Raw genomic sequence first — 23,772 nt, 5'->3', positions numbered from 1 at the left:
TAGGTTATACGTTTTTTATTTGTGCCTTCTGGCCACACATTTCAAGAAGCAAATTGGAGTGAAAATCTCTTGCATCTGTGTGCAGGGCTACCTTTAGATCCAGAGCAGAGGGGCCTTGTGCTGGACCCCAGGACTTAGCGCGGTATTTCTCACCCAGCAGTGACTGCCCCAAGGCCACATTTGGAATTGTCAGATCTTTCGATTGGCAGTCCAGGAGTGGTGTGGCGATATTGGCATCTTGTGGGTAGAAACCAGGGGTGATGCTGAACACCCTACAGTGCCCAGGACAGCCCCATATAGCAAATAATTCAGTCAGTTCAGTTGCTCAGTAGTGTCCAACTCTTTGTGACCCCATGATTCACAGCACGCCAGGCCTCCCTGTCCATCACCAACTCCCGGAGTTCATTCAGACTCACGTCCATCGAGTCAGTGATGCCATCCAGCCATCTCATCCTCTGTCGTCCCCTTCTCCTCCTGCCCCCAATCCCTCCCAGCATCAGAGTCTTTTCCAATGAGTCAACTCTTCGCATGAGGTGGCCAAAGTACTGGAGTTTCAGCTTTAGCATCATTCCTTCCAAAGAAATCCCAGGGCTGATCTCCTTCAGAATGACTGGTTGGATCTCCTTGCAGTCCAAGGGACTCTCAAGAGTCTTCTCCAACACCACAGTTCAAAAGCATCAATTCTTCAGTGCTCAGCTTTCTTCACAGTCCAACTTTCACATCCATACATGACCACTGGAAAAACCATAGCCTTGACTAGACGGACCTTTGTTGGAAAAGTAGTCTCTGCTTTTCAATAGGCTATCTAGGTTGATCATAACTTTTCTTCCAAGGAGTAAGCGTCTTTTAATTTCATGGTATCTGGCATCAAATGTCAGTAGTGCCAAGGGTGAGAAAGCCTGATTTAGAGAGACCACTGTGGTCTTTTCCTCAGCTATGCCTCACCTTATAGGGCAAAGAGTCTGTCCATCAAAAGGTGTACCCACTGGGAGTCTGATGCACTGTATTCAAAGTATGGTCTCAGGCCACAGCATCTGTATCACCTGAGGTCATGTTAGATAGGGCAATTTAGGAGCCTCATCTCAGACTTATCAAACCTGGAAATCTAGGTATGGGGCCAACAACCATTGTTGTCACTGGTCCTCCAGTGATTCTAATGAAAGCTAAGGTTTGAAAACCACTGAATTAAGGAGTCCAAGCTTTCTTTCTATATTTGACTTGAAAGTTATCTTCATCAAAATGGGAAGATAGAATAATTTTCTTTAACAGCTTGTTAACTCAAATTATAATATCTAATATCTAATATGATATAGTATCAGTTCAGTTCAGTCACTCAGTCATGTCTGACTCTTTACAACCCCATGGACTATAACACGCCAGGCTTCCTTGTCCATCACCAACTCCCGGAGCTTGCTCAAATTCATGTCCACCAGGTCGGTGATGCCATCCAACCATCTCATCCTCTGTCATCCCCTTCTCCTCCCACCTTCAATCTTTCCCTGCTGAGGGTCTTTTCTGATGGGTCAGTTCTTCGCATCAGATGGCAAAGTATTGGAGCTTCAGCTTCAGTCCTTCCTATGAATATTCAGGACTGATTTATTTTAGGATTGACTGGTTGGATTTCCTTGCAGTCCAAGGGACTGTCAAGAGTCTTCTCCAACAACACAGTTCAAAAGCATCAGTTCTCTGGTGCTCAGCTCTCTTTATGGTTCAACTCTCACATCCATTCATGACTACTGGAAAAACCATAGATTTGACTAGACGGACCTTTGTTGGCAAAGTAATGTCTCTGCTTTTTAATATGCTGTCTAGGTTGGTCATATCTTTTCTTCCAAGGAGCAAGCGTCTTTTAATTTCATGGCTGCAGTCACCATCTGTGGTGATTTTGGAGCCCCCCAAAATAAAGCCTGTGATGGTTTCCATTTTTTCCCCATCTATTTGCCATAAAACAATGGGACCAGATGCCATGATCTTAGTTTTCTGAAAGTTGAGTTTTAAGCCAACTTTTTCACTCTCCTCTTTCACTTTCATCAAGAGGCTTTTTAGTTCCTCTTCACTTTCTGCCATCTGAGGTTACTGATATTTCTCCCAGCAATCTTGATTCCAGCTTGTGCTTCATCCAGCCTGGCATTTCTCATGATGTACTCTGTACATAAGTTAAATAAACCACGTGACAACATACAGCCTTGACATATTCCTTTCCCAATTTGGAACCAGTCCATTGTTAGATGTCTGGTTCTAACTGTTGCTTTTTGACCTGCATACAGATTTCTCAGGAGGCAGGTAAGGTGATCTGGTATTCCCATCTCTTTAAGAATTTTCCACAGTGTATTGTGACCCACACAGTCAAAGGCTTTGGCATAGTCAATAAAGCAGATGTTTTTCTGAAACTCTCTTGCTTTTTCCATGATCCAGTGGATGTTGGCAATTTGATCTCTGGTTCCTCTGCCTTTTCTAAATCCAGCTTGAACATCTGGAATTTCTTGGTTCACATACTGTTGAAGCCCCGCTTGGAGAATTTTTGAAAATGATATAGTATATTGGCCTCTATCTATACTGTTGTTCTGGGCCCCCCACAAGTGTTTGGGAAAGGTCTATATCTGGGTCTTATTTTCTCACACAGTCAAAAGAGGACATTGAAATAGATTGTGGTTGAATTTTCTTCTCTGCATATGATTTCATGGTTGCTCTAGAAGAATGTGACTTCATTCCCTGCATAGACACCTTAAGATACAGTGACTCTGATGTTTCATCACTAGAAAGGTGTTGTTTTGCTCTTTTGGTCTCTACCCAAGAGGATTTCTTTTTCTCTTGATATACTTCAAACTAATTACCAATGGGTAAACAAAATTTGAGTAGTTAAGTTCCAGATATATTTTCATAGCATGGCTTGCATTATATGCATAGTTATAAAAATTAAGATGTATAGGCACACCTAGTCTTGATAAGTATGTAAACTGACACTCTCTGAAGGGGAAATTCATACTATTCATCAAAAATTTACATTTGATTCAATAGTTTTATTTCCAGGTATTTATTCTCAAGTCACACTTGTGCATGTGGGCAAAGGTGAGTGGTTAAGGTGTTAACTGCTGCTTTTTCATTATAACTCCAAATTGGAAATGGTCTCAATAGAGGATTGGTGAAATAAATGTATGTGCATGGAACACTGTGCAGCTATGGAAAGAATGTGGTGTGTGCTCTGAATAAGAGGAGGGCTGCATGGTGCTCACAGTGTTAGAAGAGGTACTCTGATGTTAGACCAAAGAATGCAATATCGGAGCTGTGTGACCTGCGGAAAATTTTGTATTCTCTCTTTGCCTCAATTTTTTCATCTCCAAAATGGTGAATCCAATAAAGAATACTTCCCTGGTGGCTGGGATGGTAAATAATCCACCTGCAATGTGGGAGACCTGGGTTCAATCCCTGGGTCTGGAGATCCCCTGGAGGAGGAAATGGCAACCCGCTCCGGCATTCTTGCCTGGAGAATCCCATGGAAAGAGGAGCCTGGCAGGCTACAGTCCATGGGATTGCAAAGAGTCAGACACTACTGAGCGACTTTCACATGTACATATACATATGTCACAAAGTTGAGAGGATTAAATAATATAAAACAAGTTAATCTTAGAGTGTGTTGCCTATAGAAAATAAGTAATAGTTATTAATATAATCATTACTAATATTATCTAGCTATTACTATGCAAAGACGTCCAAGATAGGTCCTTAAATGAAAACATCAACACCATACAGAACAATACTGTTGTTCAGTCAGTGAGTCATGTCCGACCCTGTGTGACCCCATGAACTGCAGCACACCAGGCTTTCCTGTCTATCACTATCTCCCAGAAATGTATATAGACTAAAAACAGAGGGATACAAGCATTATAGACAGTGCTTGGCAAGGATACTCAAATGCTATTTACAGTGGTGATTTTATACATCTTGGAATGGAAGAATATTTTTTCATTGTATAATGTTTGGATTTTTTTCCATGTATAAGTGTTACTTTTATGATTTTTAAAATTATTTAAAGAAATGTTGAAACCACACAGATGCTCAGATTCTGTATGATGGCAGAAGTTGAGCCATATGGATTCACCGATTTTTTTTAATGGGTGATAAGATGACATTTCTAGTGCTGTGAAGCGTGCTAGTGTTTAAGAGTTTCATGGAAAACTAATCTTCATAATGATACTGCTTTCTTCTTGATGAATTTCTTAGGTTTTCCATTTGATGTAACTGAGAGGTTCAGGCTAAATTGCCTTTCTTGGAAGCTAATTGAATAAAATGCAAAAACATCCCTCAAGGTGATTGAAGGGACCTTGGTTCCTTTGCAGTGATTTTCCCAACAAGCCTCAGTGTGAATCCTATGCTTATGCCGAACCATCCTCATGTGAGTCCCTGTTGCCCTGTGAATCTGCCTAAAGACTGTTTTCATTAAATAACAGATCTGAAGGTGATCTTCCTTTGGCTTTTTGCCAATAAATTGCATGAATTTAGGAGGGCACGGATTGTTCTATTGCAGACAGAAATTCTCAGGATGCAGATGTTAACAGAAACCTTGAAACCTTGAGTGGTATGCATAACCTCTGATATCTCTGCTTCCCATCCCACCGTGCCTCCACATACAGCACTTTTGGGATTACTGGAAAGCCACAGCCTTATTTTGATGAAGGAAGAAATTTCCCATTTTCCAGTCAGTTTTGTGGCATATTAGATTATATAACAGTTCATTCAAGATCCTAAATCAATTAAAGCTTGTGCAATGCTTCTTAAAGTATGGGAGGGGTTATGCCATTAAAAAAAAATCAAATGATTAGAGTTCATCTTTTATGAAGAACTCTGTTTTGTTTTTAATTTTTTGGCTCTTCTTCTTTCCTCAAGTTGTTACAGGGTTTTATTAAAAATAATTGCATTTGGTGAGGTTTTTTTTAAATTTTTTTTTCTATTTTGTGATTACAGTTGTTTTTAAATAATGGTAACTAGGTGAAATGGTAACTTTTCTTTCAATGCCACTGAATCTAACTTTCCTTCCCTTTCTGTGCTCTCTCTCTCTGTTTTTGCAAAAATAAAAATAAAAAAAAGACATTCCATTATCAAAAGAGCAAGTTGCTAAGCTCAGACTTAGTGCTACTACCACTTCAAGGTTTCCAGGTTCATTTGAATCCTCACTGCTGCTCACCATACTTTTATCTTTGATATGTTTTTCTAAATACCTCCACCAGGGAGCAACTTCATATACACGTCAGTTTCCTCACCATTGCACACCCCCTGCCACTGCCCCTCCCCCACATCTTTCATCTGAGGATCTCCCCTTCTTCTTGAAATGAAAAGTAGAGACTATCTGATTATCATACTGTTCATGGGGTTCTCAAGGCAAGAATATTGAAGTGGTTTGCCATTCCGTTTTCCAGTAGACCACGTTTGGTCAGAACTCTCCACCATGACCTGTCTGACTTGGATGGCCCTACGTGGCATGGCTCACAGTTTCATTGAGTTGGGCAAGACTGTGGTCCATGTGATCAGAATGGTTAGTTTTCTGTGATTGTGTGTTTTCAGTCTGTCTGCCCTCTGATGGAGAAGGATAAGAGGTTTATGGAAGCTTCCTGATGGGAGAGACTGACTGAGGGGGAAACTGGGTCTTGTTCTGATGGGCTCAGTAAATCTTTAATCCAATTTTCTGTTGAAGGGTGGGGCTGTGTTCCCTCCCTGTTATTTAATCTGAGGCCAAACTATGGTAGAGGTAATGAAGATAATGGCGACCTCCTTCAAAAGGTCCCATGCAGGCACTGCTACACTCAATGCCCTCAACCCACACCTCCGTGAGAGACTCTTGGACGTGTATGGGCAATTCTGGGTCAGCCTCTTGCGGGGTCACTGCTTCTTTCTCCTGGCTCCTGGTGCACACGAGATTCTGTTTGTGCCCTCCAAGAGTCTGTTTCCACAGTCCAGTGTAAGTTCTGGTGGCTTTGGTGGGGTTAACGGAGACCTCCTCCAAGAGGTCTTATGCTATGCCCGTGTCTACTGCACCCAGAGCCCCTGCCCCGGCAGCAGACACCCAAACATGAACAGTATGAAAAGGCAAAAAGATAGGACACTCAAAGATGAACTCCTCAGGTCGGTAGGTGCCCAGTATGCTACTGGAGATCAGTGGAGAAATAACTCCAGAAAGAATGAAGGGATAGAGCCAAAGAAAAAGCAACACCCAGCTGTGGATGTGACTGGTGATGGAAGTAAAGTCTGATGCTGTAAAGAGCAATATTGCATAGGAACCAACAATGTCAGGTCCATGAATCAAGGCAACTTAGAAGTGGTCAAACAGGAGATGGCAAGATGAACATCAACATTTTAGGAATCAGCGAACTAAAATGGACTGGAATGGGTGAATTTAACTCAGATGACCATCATTTCTACTACTGTAGGCAAGAATCCCATAGAAGAAATGGAGTAGCTGTAATAGTCAACAAAAAAGTCTGAAATGCAGTACTTGGATGCAATCTCAAAAATGACAGAATGATCTCTGTTCGATTCCAAGGCAAACCATTCAATATCACTGTATTCCAACTCTCTGCCCCGACAAGTAATGCTGAAGCAACTGAACTTAAACTGTGGAAAATTCTGAAAGAGGTGGGAAAACCAGACCACCTGACCTGCCTCTTGAGAAACCTATATGCAGGTCAGGAAGCAACAGTTAGAACTGGACATGGAACAACAGACTGCTTCCAAATAGGAAAAGGAGTACATCAAGGCTGTATATTGTCACCCCGCTTATTATTTAACTTCTATACAGAGTACATCATGAGAAACGCTGGACTGGGAGAAGCACAAGCTGGAATCAGGATTGCCGGGAGAAATATCAATAACCTCAGATATGCAGATGACACCACCCTTATGGCACAAAGTGAAGAAGAACTAAAGAGCCTCTAAATGAAAGTGAAAGAGGAGAGTGAAAAAGTTGGCTCAAAGCTCAACATTCAGAAAACAAAGATCATGGCATCTGGTCCCATCACTTCATGGAAAATAGATCAGGAAACAGTGGAAACAGTGTCAGACTTTACTTTTTGGGGCTTCAAAATCACTGCAGATGGTGATTGCAGCCATGAAATTAAAAGACACTTACTCCTTGGAAGAAAAGTTATAACCAACCTAGATAGCATATTGAAAAGCAGAGATATTACTTTTCCAACAAAGGTCCATCTAGTCAAGGCTATGGTTTTTCCTGTGGTCATGTATGGATGTGACAGTTGGACTATGAAGAAAGCTGAGCACCAAAGAATTGATGCTTTTGAAGTGTGGTGTTGGAGAAGACTCTTGAGAGTCCCTTGAACTGCAAGGAGGTCCAACCAGTCCATCCTAAAGGAGATCAGTCCTGGGTGTTCATTGGAAGGACTGATGCTGAAGCAGAAACTCCAATACTTTGGCCACCTCATGCGAAGAGTTGACTCATTGGAAAAGACCCTGATGCTGAGAGGGATTGGGGGCAGGAGGAAAAGGGGACGACAGAGGACGAGATAGCTGGATGGCATCACTGACTCGATGAACATGAGTTTGAGTGAACTCCGGGAGTTGGTGATGGACAGGGAGGCCTGGAATGCAGTGATTCATGGGGTTGCAAAGAGTCAGACACGACTGAGCAACTGAAATGAACTGAACTGAACTGATGAAGACATACAAGACCTTCTAGAACTAACTCCCCTCAAAAGATGTCCTTTTCATTATAGGGGACCACAATGCAAAAGTAGGAAGTCGAGAAATACCTGGAGTAACAGGCAAATTTGGCCTTGGAGTACAGAATGAAGCAGGGCAAAGGCTAATAGAGTTTTCCCAAGAGAACACACTGGTCATAGCAAACACCCTCTTCCAGAAGACTCTACACATGGATATCACCAGACGGCCAACAGTGAAATCAGATTGATTATATTCTTTACAGCCAAAGATGGAGAAGCTCTATACAGTCAGCAAAAATAAGACTGGGAACTGACTGTGGCTCAGATCATGAACTCCATATTGTCAAATTCAGACTTAAATTGAAGAAAGTAGGGAAAACCACTAGACCATTCAAGTATGACCTACATAAATTTCTTTACAATTATACAGTAGAAGGACAAATAGATTCAAGGAATTAGATCTGATAGACAGAGTGCCTGAAGAACGATAGATGGACGTTCATGACATTGTACAGGGAGCAGTGATCAAGACCATCCCCAAGAAAAAGAAATGCAAAAAGGCAAAATGGTTGTCTGAGGAGGCTTTACAAAGAGCTATGAAAAGAAAGAGAAGCAAAAGGCAAAGAAGAAAAGAAAGCTATATCCGTTTGAATGCAGAGTTCCAAAGAATAGCAAGGAGAAATAAGAAAACCTTCCTCGGTGATCAGTGCAAAGAAATAGAGGAAAACAATAGAATGGGAAAGACTAGAGGTCTCTTCAAGAAAATTAGAGATATCAAGGGAACATTTCATGCAGAGATGGGCACAATAAAGGACAGAAATGGTATGGACCCAACAGAAACAAAAGATATTAAGAAGAGGTGGCAAGAATACCCTGAAGAACTATGCAAAAAAGATCTTCATGATCCAGATAACCACGATGGTGTGATCACTTACCTAGAGCCAGACATCCTGGAATTGAAAGTCAAATGGGCCTTAGGAAGCATCACTATGAGCAAAGCTAATGGAGGTGATGGGATTCCAGTTGAGCTATTTCAAATCCTGAAAGATGATGCTGTGAAAATACTGAGCTCAATATGCCAGCAAATTTGGAAAACTCAGCAGTGGCCACAGGTCTGCAAAAGGTCAATTTTCATTCCAATCCCAATGAAAGGCAATGCCAAAGAATGCTTAAACTACCACGCAGTTGTACTTATCTCACACGCTAGTAAAGTAATGCTCAAAGTTCTTCAAGTCAGGCTTCAACAGTACATGAACCGTGAACTTTCAGATGTTCAAGCTGGTTTTAGAAAAGGCAGAGGAACCAGAGATCAAATTGCCAACATCCACTGGGTCATTGAAAAAGCAAGAGAGTTCCAGAAAAACATCTACTTCTGCTTTATTGACTATGCCAAAGCATTTAACTCTGTGGATCACAATACACTATGGAAAATACTTAGATATGGGAATACCATACCGCCTGACCTGCCTTATGAGAAATCTGTTTGTAGGTCAAGAAGCAACAGTTATAACTGGGCATGAAACAACAGACTGGTTCCAAATCGGGAAAGGAGTACATCAAGGATGTATATTATCATCATTCTTATTTAACTTATATGCAGAGTACATCATGCAAAATGCTGGGCTGGAGGAAGCAGAAGCTGGAATCAAGATTACCGGGAGGAATATCAGTAACCTCAGATATGCAGATCTCAACATCCTTATTGCAGAAAGTGAAGAAGAACTAAAAAGCCTCTTGATGAAAGTGAAAGAGGAGAGTGAAAAAGTTGGCTTAAAACTCAACATTCAGAAAACTAAGATCATGTCATCTGGTCCTATCACTTTATGGCAAATAGATGGGGAAATAGTGGAAATAGTGACAGACTTTATTTTTCTGGGCTCCAAAATCACTGCAGACGGTGACTGCAGCCATGAAATTAAAAGACGCTTTCTCCTTGGAAGAAAAGTTATGACCAACCTAGACAGCATATTAAAAAGCAGAGACATTACTTTGTCAACAAAGATCCATCTAGTCAAAGCTATGGTTTTCCCAGTAGTCATATATGGATGTGAGAGTTGGACTGTGAAGAAAGCTGAGCACCGAAGTATTGATGCTTTTGAACTATGTTGTTGGAGAAGACTCTTGACAGTCCCTTGGACGTCAAGGAGATCCAACCAGTCCATCCTAAAGAAAATCAGTCCTGAATATTCATTGGAAGGATTGATGCTGAAGTTGCAACTCCAATACTTTGGCCAACTGATGCAAAAAACCGACTCATTTGAAAAGACCCTGATGCTGGGAAAGATTGAAGGTGGGAGGAGAAGGAGACGAGAGGGGATAAGATGGTTGGATGGCATCACTGACTCAATGGACGTGAGTTTGAATAAACCCCTGGAGTTGGTGATGGACAGAGAAGCCTGGCATGCTGCAGTCCATGGGGTCACAAGAGTTGGATACAACTGGGGGACTGAACTGAACTTAACTGATCTGATTATCTGATTTGCATTCTCTCATGAATTCTCTTGAATTCTCTCCCCATCTCCAAATCCAAGTACCTACTTCCTTCTCTCCTACTTTCTTCCAGATTCAGAAGGAAACCCCCTTTCTCCTGTCTAAAATGAATTCCACCACCTCATCGAGCCGTGATAACATCATGTGAAAAAGATCCAAAAGATTTTCGTCAAATATGGATTGCCTAAGTGAACCAACTATTTCTTGAAATATCGGATATTTTACATAAAAACCCAGACATTTTTGAAATTTAAAATTTTCAAGCTTGGCTACAGGGCAACTGTATTTATGTGATACCTGAATGAGGTATTCAAAGCAGAGTACTGGTGGAAGCTGAGTGAGATATAGGTAAACAGCAAAATGATGCTCACCCCTATCTCTGCTTTTTAGAGTCCTTCCTAATTTTTAGTGCATAAAGATTTTGCAGTATGTTGAAAAAATTCCACTTACAATTTTATACTGTCTAAGCAAACACTAAATAGCCATTGATTTTCTCTACTTATTACTTATTATAAGATATTGCTTTATTGAAAGATTACACTAGATAAGAAAAGAAGATGAAAAAATACTCCAGGCAATTAAATTTTATTTACTTTTTTTTGATTCCTGCCTAAACTTGCTCTTGTTTTTCAGGTATTGGCTTTTACATGGCGTATGTTAGAATTCCAACACCTCAGATGTACAAATAGATTACAGCAGAGAGTGACTAAAATAGCTGTGACATTGTGGATCTTTATTGCTTCAGGATACTTTCAGTAACTTCTCTTGCTGATCACATTCCATAGCAAACTTTTTTGAATACTAATTCCCCTCTTGAAATATTGACTATTAATTTAACGCTGCTTTTTTGTAAGAGTTGTTATTGCTGTTGTTTAGTCACTAAGTCTTATCTGACTCCTTAATGACCTCATGGACATAGCCCCCCAGGCTCCTCTGTCCCTGGAATTCTCCAGGCAAGAATACTGGAGTGGGTTGCCATTTCCTTCTACAGGGGATCTTCCTGACCCAGAGATCGAGCCCGCATCTTCTGCATTGGCAGGCAGATTCTTTACCACTGAAAGTAAGTGCTCAGTAATGATATTGCTTTGTCAAAGATCATTGTATTAGAATATTTATCTGGTATTTGTCTTTCTATTAGCGAACCATCTGTGACCAAATTGATAGAGGAACAGGAGCAAGACCAACAGTGGCTTACATTACGCTCCAACTGGGAGAGCCTTAATGCAGCAACTTTGCATGAACTACTGGTAAAAGGGTAAGACAACCCATCACTAGAGCTGTGTAGAGTGGATTATGGAGCAAAGGTCTATCATCAGGGCCCTGCTTCTGTTTCAAATCTAAGGTATTCTACATGTATCACATCAAACAGGAACTTGCATAGACTACCTAAGGACATTTGTATTTCAACATCATTTGGCTTTTTTCCTTCTTTGTAGACATACGTCTTTTTCTTTTGGCTAATTGCATTTTTTTATTATGATTACAGAAACTATCATAGTGTAGGATGCGGAACTTGGGTTCTAATCTTGGAGTGTTTTTCACATCCTGTTTGAAATAAATTCTTAATGTCTACAATTCCTACAGATGCTACATGGAACTAGTTAACAGAGGAAATTGAAGTCATGACAGCTGATAAAACTCAGAGAGTCTGAGAAAAAAAACAGACACACAAAGAAAGTGTAATCAAGTAACCTCGAAAATTTACTTCTGAAAAATTTCCCCTAAAAAAGGTTGTGGAATGTTAAGCGTTGCCTCCCTCATCTATGGGCAGGGGTGCAGGAGAAAGATACATTGAGGGAATTAACACATTTAGTGATTATGACATTACAGGGACATAGCTATAGAATATTTACATAAAACTTGCTCAGATTCACAGCCCACAAATGGTAAGTGCTATTCTCTGAACTCAAAACAAGTTTTTATGACTCCAAATCTTTTAATTAGTGCTAGAGAAACCACCTCTTAAGAATTTCAAAGAAGAAAATTAAAAGGTGGGTCATTTTTCTTTAGACGTCTTGACATTTTCCCTATAGACAAAACTGTGTCCAAATTTCTGAAAAGCTGTCAACTGAAGCACTTTCTCCAAAACAATGACCTGAATCTTCCAACGGAGTGGCTTGTTTTTCCAAACTGGAACTTCCAGGAAAGCCCTTCTAGGTCGGTAGATTGATGGATAGATGGATAAAGTGACTTGAAATGGGAAGTCAGTGGATCTAATTCTAGTCTTGCCTTACTACCTAGATGTGTGATCCCACACAACCTCAATTTCCTTTTAAAATAAAAGAGTTAAGACAGATAGTCTTTGATCTTTCCGTATTCCTAAAAGCTATGATTTTAAGATCTAATAGATAACAGCTTATTATTGCTATCTTTTTCTATGCCAGGTTTATTGTTGAGCTCTGAGGGATGTAGAAGTGATAAGGGGGACAAGAACCCTGGTCTCAGGAAACATACACCTTAGAGGTGAAAAGAGAGAGTATAAGCAATAAGAAACAGAATGAATTTCGCATATTTGGAAATGCTACAAAGAAACTAAGGATAATGAGACGAGAGTGAGGAAGAGATAGGACTTCAGGTTATGGGAAGGTAAAACATGTATGTGCTTTTTTTGTATTATATAATTTATTGTATATACAGGTCCCCATGCAAATTTAGCAACAAAAGAAAATATAGCAGGTCTTCAAAAAGGAATGTGGAAATTAATACTTGGGGTTGTTTTTTTTTTTTTTTCTGACAGATCAAGGATTCTAAGCACATCTAGTCTCAAAGTGTTTTTTTTCCTTTAAATTTGCATTGTAGAATAAATGCTTAGCAGAGAACCTTGTGATATAAACTATCACGCCCTGAACTGAATTCTCTTGTGCAGCCACATTGATAGATGCTTAAACATGGCCGTGTGTTTTCCTTTAAAACTTAACTCTGATTTTTAAAAATCTTTGCTTTCCTGGATGCATTGTTTCTATAAATTCCACCTATTGATTCTGATCCTGCCACCTAGAGTAACATGGCATGAATTTAATCCCCCTTCTTCCTGTCAGCTAATCATAGATACATAGTTTAACACTGAAAGTTCTCAGCAACATAGAAAACAAATGTATGGTTACTAAAGGTGAAAGGGAAAGCAGGGAGAGACAAATTAGGGATATGGGATTGACAGGTACAAACTACTGTACATAAAACAGATAAGCAACAAAGATCTACTGTATGGCATGAGGGATTATATTCAACATCTTATCATAAGCTATAATGGAATAGAATCAGAAAAAATAACTGAATTACAGTGCGGTATACTTGAAACTAACACAATATTGTAAATCAACTACAGTTTTTTAAAAGGTAATAAAGTCTCTACAAGATTCTCTTCTAGTCTAAATATTCAGTTCCTTTGTCTGGTCTCTAACTTTTTGAAGTAATTCATTATTTCTCTCAAACCATTTCTCAGTTTCTTTTGGACATGCACGCCCTCTCTATAAGCATAAAGATTGGACATGCTCCCTCCTCACCACATGTTCTGAGAAGCAGACTAGTTCTTTCCTTTTCCTCTCTCTACTTTGAAAATCATTGAATTTATATTCTGGGTGGTGCAACCAGCTTAGGTGATATGAGAAACCTGGCTAACTGGAGTTTTGCTTCCCACAAATGTGAAACTGTATTATCATGATGTTAAATACACCAAAAAAGTACATCCTTCCTATACCTCCATCCCAAAGTGATAGCTGACCACAGCCCTGACTTGAGAGTTCCTGTCTTAAGTACAACCTGCGTCTTGCTTTCCACTGGTAAAGTGTTTGAAGTAAACAATAAATACATAACTTAATATTATGCCATTTTTTTGTTTCCAAATCTAGGCAGTCCTGTTATAGCAGAAGTAAGATTTCTCTTCTGTGTGCTAAACAAGGTGAGAGAATTCGTGGTGTAACAATGGTATCTGAACCTAACTGGATTGGCTCAGGGGGAGAAATGATCTCGTGTACATGACAGCGAAGATGCAGGCACCCAGTTGGGTTTGGCAGTGAGTCACATCTGTCTGTCCTCTGTCCTGCTCCTTGGTAGACTGTGGGCGCCGCCCTGCTGCCCGGATGAACAAGAGGATTCTAGGGGGCCGGACGAGTCGCCCAGGAAGGTGGCCCTGGCAGTGTTCCCTGCAGAGTGAACCCAGTGGGCACATTTGTGGTTGTGTCCTCATTGCCAAGAAATGGGTTCTGACGGTCGCCCACTGCTTCGAGGGGTAAGCTGCACCTTTTCTTTTGCTCTGCCTGGATCTGATCTTTTGTCATTTGGGCATTCTTAAAGGCATATGTCATTCTGTAATTCAATGCAGAAGTCACAGTTGATCTTCCCAGGCCTTTATCTGCTTAGATTTTTCTGCCCTTGGTGTTATCATGCTCATTTATTGGCAATAGATGTATACTAATCATGATTTATGTCCTGAAGAGGGAGGGGCAGAAGGAAGTAAAGAAGACTGACTCTTCAGCCAGCATTAGTCTCTTTTCTAGCCCTCTTAAAGACATCAAATGCATATGAAGTTAAACAGCAGGGATTTACTTGGATACTATAGTGACATTAGGAGGCTAGAGGAATTGGTGAGGAGTTTGGGAAGCAGAGTAAAAGAGAAAATATTTGTATTAGGGCTGCCCAGAGAAACAGACCAGTGAGAGAGTTTTCAGGGAATTGGCAAACGTTACTGGAGGTTTGGTGAATCTAAAGTCTGAAGGGATGGCAGACATGCAGGAGGCTCGGGTAAGAGCTGCAGTAAAAGTCCAAAGGCAGTGTGCTGGCTGGCAACTCTGTCTTGCTTTGGGAGGGAATCAGTCTTTGTTCTATGAAGGTCTCCAACTGATCTGGTAAGGCCCACCCACATTATGGAGGGTGGTCTGCCAAATGTTGGGGCACCATGGTCCAGCCAGTTGGCACATAAAATTAATCATCAAAATATACCTAAGAGGAGCAGAAAAATAAGATCAATGGGAAACCTATGTCAAATTGACAAACATCCCTGAAGAAGGTCCTTGTTGGTTTAGATTGTTATTATATAATTTTTAAGCAAAAAAAAAAAACAAAACCCCAAAACCCTAACCAAGCAATAACAACAATAGTAACAATGAAACCCAACCATTTTTTATGCCCATGGAGGATTCTGGAAGTTAGACATCCAGACAGGACATAGCTTGTGGTTTGTCTCTGCTTGGCAATGTCAGGGGCCTCTGCTGGAAGGTTCTAAGGTTCTGAGGCTGGAACCATCTGAAATCCAGCAGCAGATTGTGCCTGTTGGCAGGGGCCTATGTTTCTCGCCAAGCAGGACTCACAGCTTGGTGGCTAGCATTCCCCAGAGCAAGAGTCCCAAAATAGGAAGTCAGGAGAAAGCTGTGTCACCTTTTTTGATCCAGCCACCAAAGACGCACAACCCCCTTCTGCTATGGGGTTGATGAGAGCTGTCATAGCCCTACTCACATTCAAAGGGCGGAAACATGGAGCTCTTCTCTCAGAGAGGAATGGCAAAGTATTTGAGGACTTGTTTTAAAATCCACTATCCTTCCCATTTCTTCCCTTTATTTTTAATAATTTTACTTTATTTAAAAGTATTCTTGCCTGGAGAATCCCCATGAACAGAGAAGCCTGGCAGTCCATGAGGTTGCAAAGAGTCGGACATCACTGAGTGACTAAGCACAGCACAGCAATAATAAATAATAACAAATATTTAAAACAAAAACTCACAATTCTATCACTTCATTAAATTGGTTATTGTCATTTAACCAGACTAATTTGTAGGAAGTCTACTATTATTTTTCCGCTGTGCTCAGTCACTCAGTCGTGCCCCACTCTTTGTGGCACTATGGATGGACTGTAGTAGGCTGCTCTGTCCATAGGATTTTCCTGGCAAGAATACTGGGGTGGGTTGCCGTATCCTTCTCCAGGGGATCTTCCTGACCCAGGGACTGGACCCTGGTCTCCTGTGTCTCCTGCATTGCAGGCAGATTCTTTACCACTGAGCCACTGGGGATTTCCTCAGCTTTGCTATTTACTGTGTGACCATGGGTCAATTTATAAACTGCTCTGAGCTACAGTTTCCTCATCTGTGAAATGAGGAAAATAACAATCCCGACCTCATAGTGTTGGTGGAGGCATCAACTGAAATAGTCTCTGTAATGCCTTAAGAATTATGCCTGATACCAATGAAGACATCAATAAAGGTAAATATTTATTTTTAATATATTATTACTATAAACATGCATTCTGACTTTTTCCCTTAGTGTTATGGCGTATTTTTGCATTTTGCTATTTCTATCTCCTTCCACACTCTTTCTCTTATACTTTCTCATCACCCTCAAGGTAACCCCTAGCGATTGTTCCTCCACAGATATAAACACCTGTTTTCCACAGGGTGTCATTTATTTTTACAATTTGAAGTCGCACTCTGTACTTTTGTTTGTCGGTTGATTTTCTCACGTGGCAGTACATCATGGACATCCCCTCCAAGTCAACGGATGCAGCGCAAGCTCATTCTTCTTCAAAGCTAAATGACACTCCATCACAGAGACTCACAATAACTTTTTCTATTAATATTATTCCTGAGTTGATGGGCATTCACCTTAGTCCCAGTTTACTCTCATTTTAACAACACTGCAATACATCTTCTTATACAAAGCTACTCACCTATTAGTACCCTTGTTTCTACAGGATAGAGTCCCAGAACATATATTCATCTTCATGTGGGGGTTAAAGAAATGAGTACATCTTTAATTTCTTGAAATTCTAACCCAGTGAGGAGACAGACATCTAAACAAATAATTAGAATATAACATGAGAATTGATTATAAAAGGGAAATGTGTATGTCTAGCTATTTGATTGCTCTTTTGGGGAAAATATAATGTAAAAAGTCAAACCAGAACCTCCTCTTGAGAACTTTTAATGTGTAAGAGCAACACCAAATGATAGGAAGAGTCTGTGTAGTATGTCAGGAAATACATTGGAATGTTATTGCTTTGGAAGGGGCCAGATGTTTCCAGATGTCTTTTCCAGTTCTGATTTATAACTCCTTGATAAGCAGAAGATTGTGCTAGCAAGTGCCTTCATCAAAAGATGATTACCTAAATGAATCCAACAGCTCTTTAAAGGAACAACACCCTTTATACGCGATTTCATTCAGTTCATGGGCCACTTTTGTCATTTCCACATGTGGTATCCAAGTTCCTTCTTTCCGTCAAATCCACTGACAGACCTGTGAAGTGAAGGAGGAACCTTGCAACAGAGAAGAAATATGTGTTTATAATTAAGAACATAGGTATTCTGTCAAAAGTCCTGATGAACTTTTGTAGCACTGAATTTCACAGATGTCAAGTGGGGCCTGGCCTATCCATACAAAGTTAGAAATTGCCCAATATCAAGCAAGTCTTTGCTTGAATGGGTGCTATGTCTTTGATTCTGTTTTACAGTCTCTCCAGTGGCCTCAAAAGTTTTTGAGAACCTCTAATTGTAAGCCTTACTCTCTGGAGGAATCATTGATTGTTACAATTAATGGGATTTGCTTCATATCCGGATCCCATACTTCGGCAGGGCCCAGTGTGACCTGTCAGTAGGTCTTTGCAAGCCTGTCTCTTTCAATTATATTCATGGGGGAGGGGGGAGACAATGTTGTCTTGCTCTTCCATGGAGAAGTATTTAAAAATCCCAAAGGGAAATTAAAAACATGAGGTACTAAGCGGATTAGATGAAGTCACAAATGCCCTAATAAAAATTAAACTTCCACAGTTCCAAGAAAGGAAGACAATGAGTTTCAGGGGCAATTTAACAAGCAATTTTCCTCCCTAATTCCATCTCCAAAAGACTAAAGGATGAACTTCCTAGGCTGGCACACAACTCATAATTTTCAGAAGTGTCTGATTCCTCTCCAGGAAGCCTGCATGAAAAACTATCCTTTTACTATATGATCACAACCCTTAACCCTGCCAGGTAAACCAAATCTTGATTTCTACCACACCAGTTCTTTACCCCAAGACTTGCATTTGCTTATTTGTATGTCTCCTATTATCTCAGTCCATCTGCCTCTTCCTCATCTCTTTTTCTTTCCCCAGCTAACCTAGTTCCCTGGGATCATTACTTCAGTTCTCCCATCAGGACCTTCAACTTCTTTACCCCTACATCTTTCTGCCATACACATCAGGTGGACCTCTAACTAAGAGGCAATGTGAATAGCACATGTTCAATCTTATGCTCTTTAGAACTGAGACGTTTACCCAACCATGCAGTTTAGTGTCATGTCTGACTTTCAGCATCCACTGGACTCTTAATAATACTCTGGACAGCTCTCTTTCTCATTCCCCATAGAACAAAACCCTTGTGCTCCCCCACCTGTCCTGATCTAACAGTGTTTTAATACAATCAGGAGAAGAAGTGATGGCTGGGTCTGACTTTTTATTACTGAGCCCACATGGTATCCTCATGGTCACTTCTTTATTTTCTAGGTGCTTATAAACGATGCCAGTTATTTACAGTCTGTTCTTTCCATTCTGTCACCTTGAGAGATTTGATCCATTCCCATCAAGTACTGATGGCCACTAAAACAGGTATTCTCCATTTGGAATCCATATGTCTCCTGGGGGTGCCGTTTTCCAGCATCACCAGAGAGTGAGCAACTGTGGTGACCCTGACCTGACTCCATGCTCCCAACTTCTCTGTCCCTAAAGAGGCATTCTCTGCATTCTACCCACTCCAGTGGCAAATGTCTGGGTCTAGGATCTAGGCAAGCAGGTGGCCTAAACTTTGGGCCAATCCCTATAGTTTCTGGGGCTTGCAGAAACTCATTAAAGAGTTCTCCCACTTCCAACCTTTGTAGTTATTGTTTCTTCTAGTCTTGCAGCTACCTATTCACATACTCTGCACCTGTAGCCGAACAGCTGGCCATTGCTGGAGAAAATCACACACCTGACTGCTACCTAAGCTCGTGTCAAATGTATGATCATGAATCTCAAATGTGCATCTAACAATGCGGTACCCATCAATATATGTTCACAGTAAAGCCACTTTTCCATTCTCAATTATTTGACATCTTCTCCTCTCTCCCCAAATTTCCTTCACCCTCCACTGGTCTCATCTCATTCTTCATGAGAAAACAAACATTATATCTTTGGCCTTGTTGCACCCCTAATCCCAACAAGGTATCTATGCCAGTGGCCATGTTCCAGCCTTTGTCTTGAGTAATGATGGAGGATGTGTCCTTGCTTCTATTTAAAGATAACCATATTCCCATTCATCTTTCCAAAGACGGTTTTTCAAATTATCACTGCTGTTTTTCATCTGTTTCTTTCCTTTTGCTGGATCATTTGCTTCAGTAAACATATCTCAGTGTTCCAACTTAAACCTCTTTCTCTTGACTTCGCATCCCCTCTTCAATTATTGCTACATTTCAGCTATTATTCACAGTAAAACTCCTCAGAGTTTCCTGCAGTCGCTGTCTCCACTGCTATGCTTGCTATACTCACCTCAGGGCACTGCGGTTGCTCTCTCATCAAGGTCACTTGAAATGGCACTTACCAAAGTCTTCAGTGACTTCCATCTTGTCAAATCCAATGGTCAATTTTCAGTTTCCAACTTACTGGGACCCTCCCCAGTATTTGAGGGCTACATCCTTTTTGAAATACTTTATTCACTTTTCTTCTAAAACAACAAAGAAAATCCTTATGTCACTGACCTACCCCCCACCCACCTCTTTCTCTCTCTCTTTTTTTTTTTTGCAGCTTCTCCTTTTTTAGAATACTGAACATTTAAGTTCTCCAGGTGTGTTATGGACAGCACATTTGTGTTTCCATGTTGAATATCCAACCCCCAAGAGGGTGGTATTAGGAGTTGGGGCCCCTGAGAGGTGATTAGGTCATGAAGGTAAAACCCCATGATGGCATAAGTGTCCTTAGAAGAGCAAGAAAGTTGGCCCTCTCTCCCTGTGCCTTGTAAAGATACATCAAGATCACCATCTATAAGCAAGGAAGAGAGTCTTCACCAAAACTTGACCCTGCTAGCGTCCTAATCTTTGTCTTCTAACCTCAACAACTATGAGATGTAACTGTTTGTTGTTTAAACCACCCAGTCTATGGTGGAACTAGAAATGTTACCTTATCTGCTACTGACGCCTCCCATAGTCTTAGACCAGGCATCAACTCTACACTTCAATGTATTAAGCACTTAAAAGTTTAATCACATGGAAGATGAATCTTCTGGGATGTTCTCTGAAGATCATTCTCCTTGAATGAAGGTATTAGAAGTTAAGGAAAGTTCAAATAGTTTTGCTTTGTTTTAGTTTACTACTAATATTAAATTATTTACCCAGATAGAAATCCTCTTTTCTTGTTCTTCTCACACATTATTTTGCTAAGAGCCATTTTAATTTTTCCTTTTTGTTCCCCCTATTGATTGATTTGTTGAAGTATAAAGAATTCCCTTTGCTCTTGGACATGGGGTAGCCCCCTCTTACAACAAAGGTCCATCTAATCAAGGCTATGGTTTTTCCTGTGGTCATGTATGGATGTGAGAGTTGGACTATAAAGAAAGCTGAGCAGTGAAGAATTGATGCTTTTGAAGTGTGGTGTTGGAGAAGACTCTTGAGAGTCCCTTGGACTATAAGGAGATCCAACTAGTCCATCCTAAAGGAAATCAGCCCTGAATATTCATTGAAGGACTGATGCTGAAGCTGAAACTCCAATACTTTGGCCACCTTTTGGAAAGAACCGACTCATTTGAAAGGACCCTGATGCTGGGAAAGATTGAAGGCAGGAGGAGAAGGGGACGACAGAGGATGAGATGGCTGGATGGCATCACTGACCCAACGGACATGAGTTTGAGTAAAATCTGGGAGTTGGTGATGGACAGGGAAGCCTGGTGTGCTGCAGTCCATGGGGTCCCAAGGAGTCAGACACAACTGCATGACTGAACTGAACTGAATTGAAGGAATTCCCTGGTGGTCCAGTGGTTAGGACTCCATTCTTCCACTGCCAGGGGCCCAGATTCAATCACTGGTCAGGGAACTAACATCCCACAAGCCACACAGCATGGCCACAAACAAAATTTATTGAAATAAGTTAATTTACAATGTTTTGTTTGTTTCAGATGTACAGCCAAGTGATTCAGTTATACATATACATATTCTTCATTCTTTTCCCTTATAGATTATTACAAAATACTGAGTATAGTTCTCTTCTTAAATAGTACATCCTTGTTGGTTATCTATTTTACATGTTGTGTGTATATATTAATCCCAAACTCCTAATTTATTCCCCCCTTTGGTAACCATAAGTTTGTTTTCTGTGTCTGAGTCTATTTCTGTTTTGTTTATACATTCATTTGCATACTTTATTTTTAGATTCTACATATAAGCAGGATCATATGATATCTGTCTTTCTGATTTAGTATGATAATCTCTCACTTCATCCATATTGCTGCAAATGATTTTATTTCATTCTTTTTATGACTATTATTCATATTTCTTTCTCCATTCATCTGTCAGTGGGCATTTAGGTTGTGTCCATGTATTGGCTATTACAAAGAGTGTGTCAGTGAACATTGGGGTTTATGTATCTTTTCAAATTATGGTTTTCTCCAGATATATTCCCAGGAGTGGGACTGCAGGATCATACAGTAGCTCTGGTTTTCATTATTTAAGGTACCTCCATACTGCTCTCTGTAGTTGCTGTACCAGTTTACATTCCCAGCAATGGTGGAAGGGGGTTCTATGACTAAGACTTTTTGACAGTTGCTGCAATTTTGTGCCACTGTTCTGTGATAAACTTTCCAGTTTCAAAGCTCTGAGATTCATATGTTGCTACATTTACTTTATTAGCCGATTCATTTTCTTACTACAATAATTTGTGATGGTAAATCAGAATTTGAAACTCAAACTCTCCCCTCTCTGTTTAGCTGTACTTGCTTTAAGAATCTCTGGACACATTGTCCTTTTTTTCAAAATATTCTTAAATCTGATTCTCAAGGTCTAGGATGTGTATCTGACTATCCCCTTTTCTTGCTTTTTTTGGACCCTGGGATAATAGAATTGTTCACTTCTTTAAGTTCATCATTGAAGGCTAGATCTCCATCATATCTGGGGGACACATTCAGGAAAGAGAAGGTATCTTCCTGATGTCTGCCATCCTATCACTCATCTGCCAGCCTCCACCCATCATGCATGCTTTCCCCTCTGTGGCCAAAACCTGATTCCTGCGCTGATGCCTATGACCTCTCCTCTTTGTTTCAGAGAAGCTTAGTATAAAGGTTGTGTTAGAGGTTTAACGGCTTTCTGGTCTGTTACTTAGTATCTCTGTGACTTTAGATGAATCACTCATCTGCTCTGAGTCACTGCTTTCTCTACTGTGAAATGGAATAAGCATTCCTATTTACACCTCATAACTGGTGAGAAGATGATTTAACTGACATGTAGAAATACTTGGAAACCACAGAGATCTTACACTAAAAGAAGAATCTAGATCTGATATCTTTTGCTTGTTGGATGCATTTAAAAACTTTCAGTCAGCACTTCAAACTATGTATGCTTTACATAAAATCCAGAACTCTGGCTTCTCTGAAGCGATTTGAAGGTCAGTTCTCACTGGACATTCCAACACAACAACCATGAGTGGGAGCTGAGAGGCAGATGGCCCTGGAGACGGCAAGTCTTGTAGTCTGACACCTGCTATTATTGACTGATACTCAGCCCCTTTATGCATTTGCTTTGTGGTCACTCAAGTCTATTCACTGTGTGTGTTGCAAGAATTCTTTAAAAAAAATTACCAAGGGCATGTGCAATATTAAAAGTAAGAGGCTTCTAAGATTTGTAGAATAGCAATGATGCTATTCAAACTATTAATACTTCCAAGTCACCATCTGGCTGTGCTATTTATGGAGTAAGTCTTGTAAAACAGAGTGATTTCTATCACAAATATTAATTATAAATATTATTTTTATTTTCTGAAAAAGGGTAAATAGTATAAGTTATTCAAATTAAACTCAGGATGAAAAAAAGGGGAAATTCTGTGCTCTTAAGAAAAGGCAAAGATAGAAGATAATCTCTAAACCTGGCCAGCTGAATTAAGTGAAAATGTGGTGAGTTTATGTTTAAGCTAGAGTTGAGTGTGGCAGATTGCAAACTGAAATTGGTTATTGTGTCCAGAGACCTTGTGCCTTCAATTCTGTATAAACTCCCCTGGACATCATAATGTATCTGAAGTATATAAGTAGTTGTGTATTCTGTCTAGAGTGATCACTGAAGAATTAGGAGTTGAAATCATATTATCTCAACATTATCTATAATGTCTATTCATCGTTAAGACAGGAGTATAAACATGAAGCAAATTAAATGTGAATTTCTGGTAATGAAATGCCATCTAGAGCAAGAATTAAAGGAGAAAAATGTCTCTTAACACCTTCCTCAGTCATTTTTTATTGTTATTGTGAATTTTTTCACCTGGCTTCATGAGGATGTTTGTACAAACTTCTTTAAGGATTGGCCAGTTTTTCCTGCTGTTGCTTTGAAGTCTGACAGCACTGAGAAAAAATCCCCCTGATGCTGAAGATTTTCAGCTGCTCTACTTGGGTTTTCATCTTTGTAGCCCAACTTAACTGTTTTCTAAAAGG

At 40.2% G+C, this 23,772-nt stretch overlaps 1 protein-coding gene across 1 annotated transcript in view; it reads left to right on the top strand.

The window, feature by feature from the left end:
• The window catches only part of CORIN (corin, serine peptidase), a 233,592-nt gene that overhangs the window by 192,154 nt on the left and 17,666 nt on the right, over window positions 1-23,772 (top strand). Inside the window, exons 17-19 of the mRNA XM_068974946.1 lie at window positions 11,296-11,412; window positions 14,006-14,055; window positions 14,211-14,385. Coding sequence (XP_068831047.1) covers window positions 11,296-11,412; window positions 14,006-14,055; window positions 14,211-14,385 — 342 coding nt within the window. The remainder of the gene's footprint in view (window positions 1-11,295; window positions 11,413-14,005; window positions 14,056-14,210; window positions 14,386-23,772) is intronic.

Source organism: Capricornis sumatraensis, chromosome 7 (assembly GCF_032405125.1).
Source record: "Capricornis sumatraensis isolate serow.1 chromosome 7, serow.2, whole genome shotgun sequence".
In the NCBI taxonomy this organism is placed as follows: domain Eukaryota; kingdom Metazoa; phylum Chordata; class Mammalia; order Artiodactyla; family Bovidae; genus Capricornis; species Capricornis sumatraensis.
This window is presented reverse-complemented; position numbering and strand designations above follow the sequence as displayed.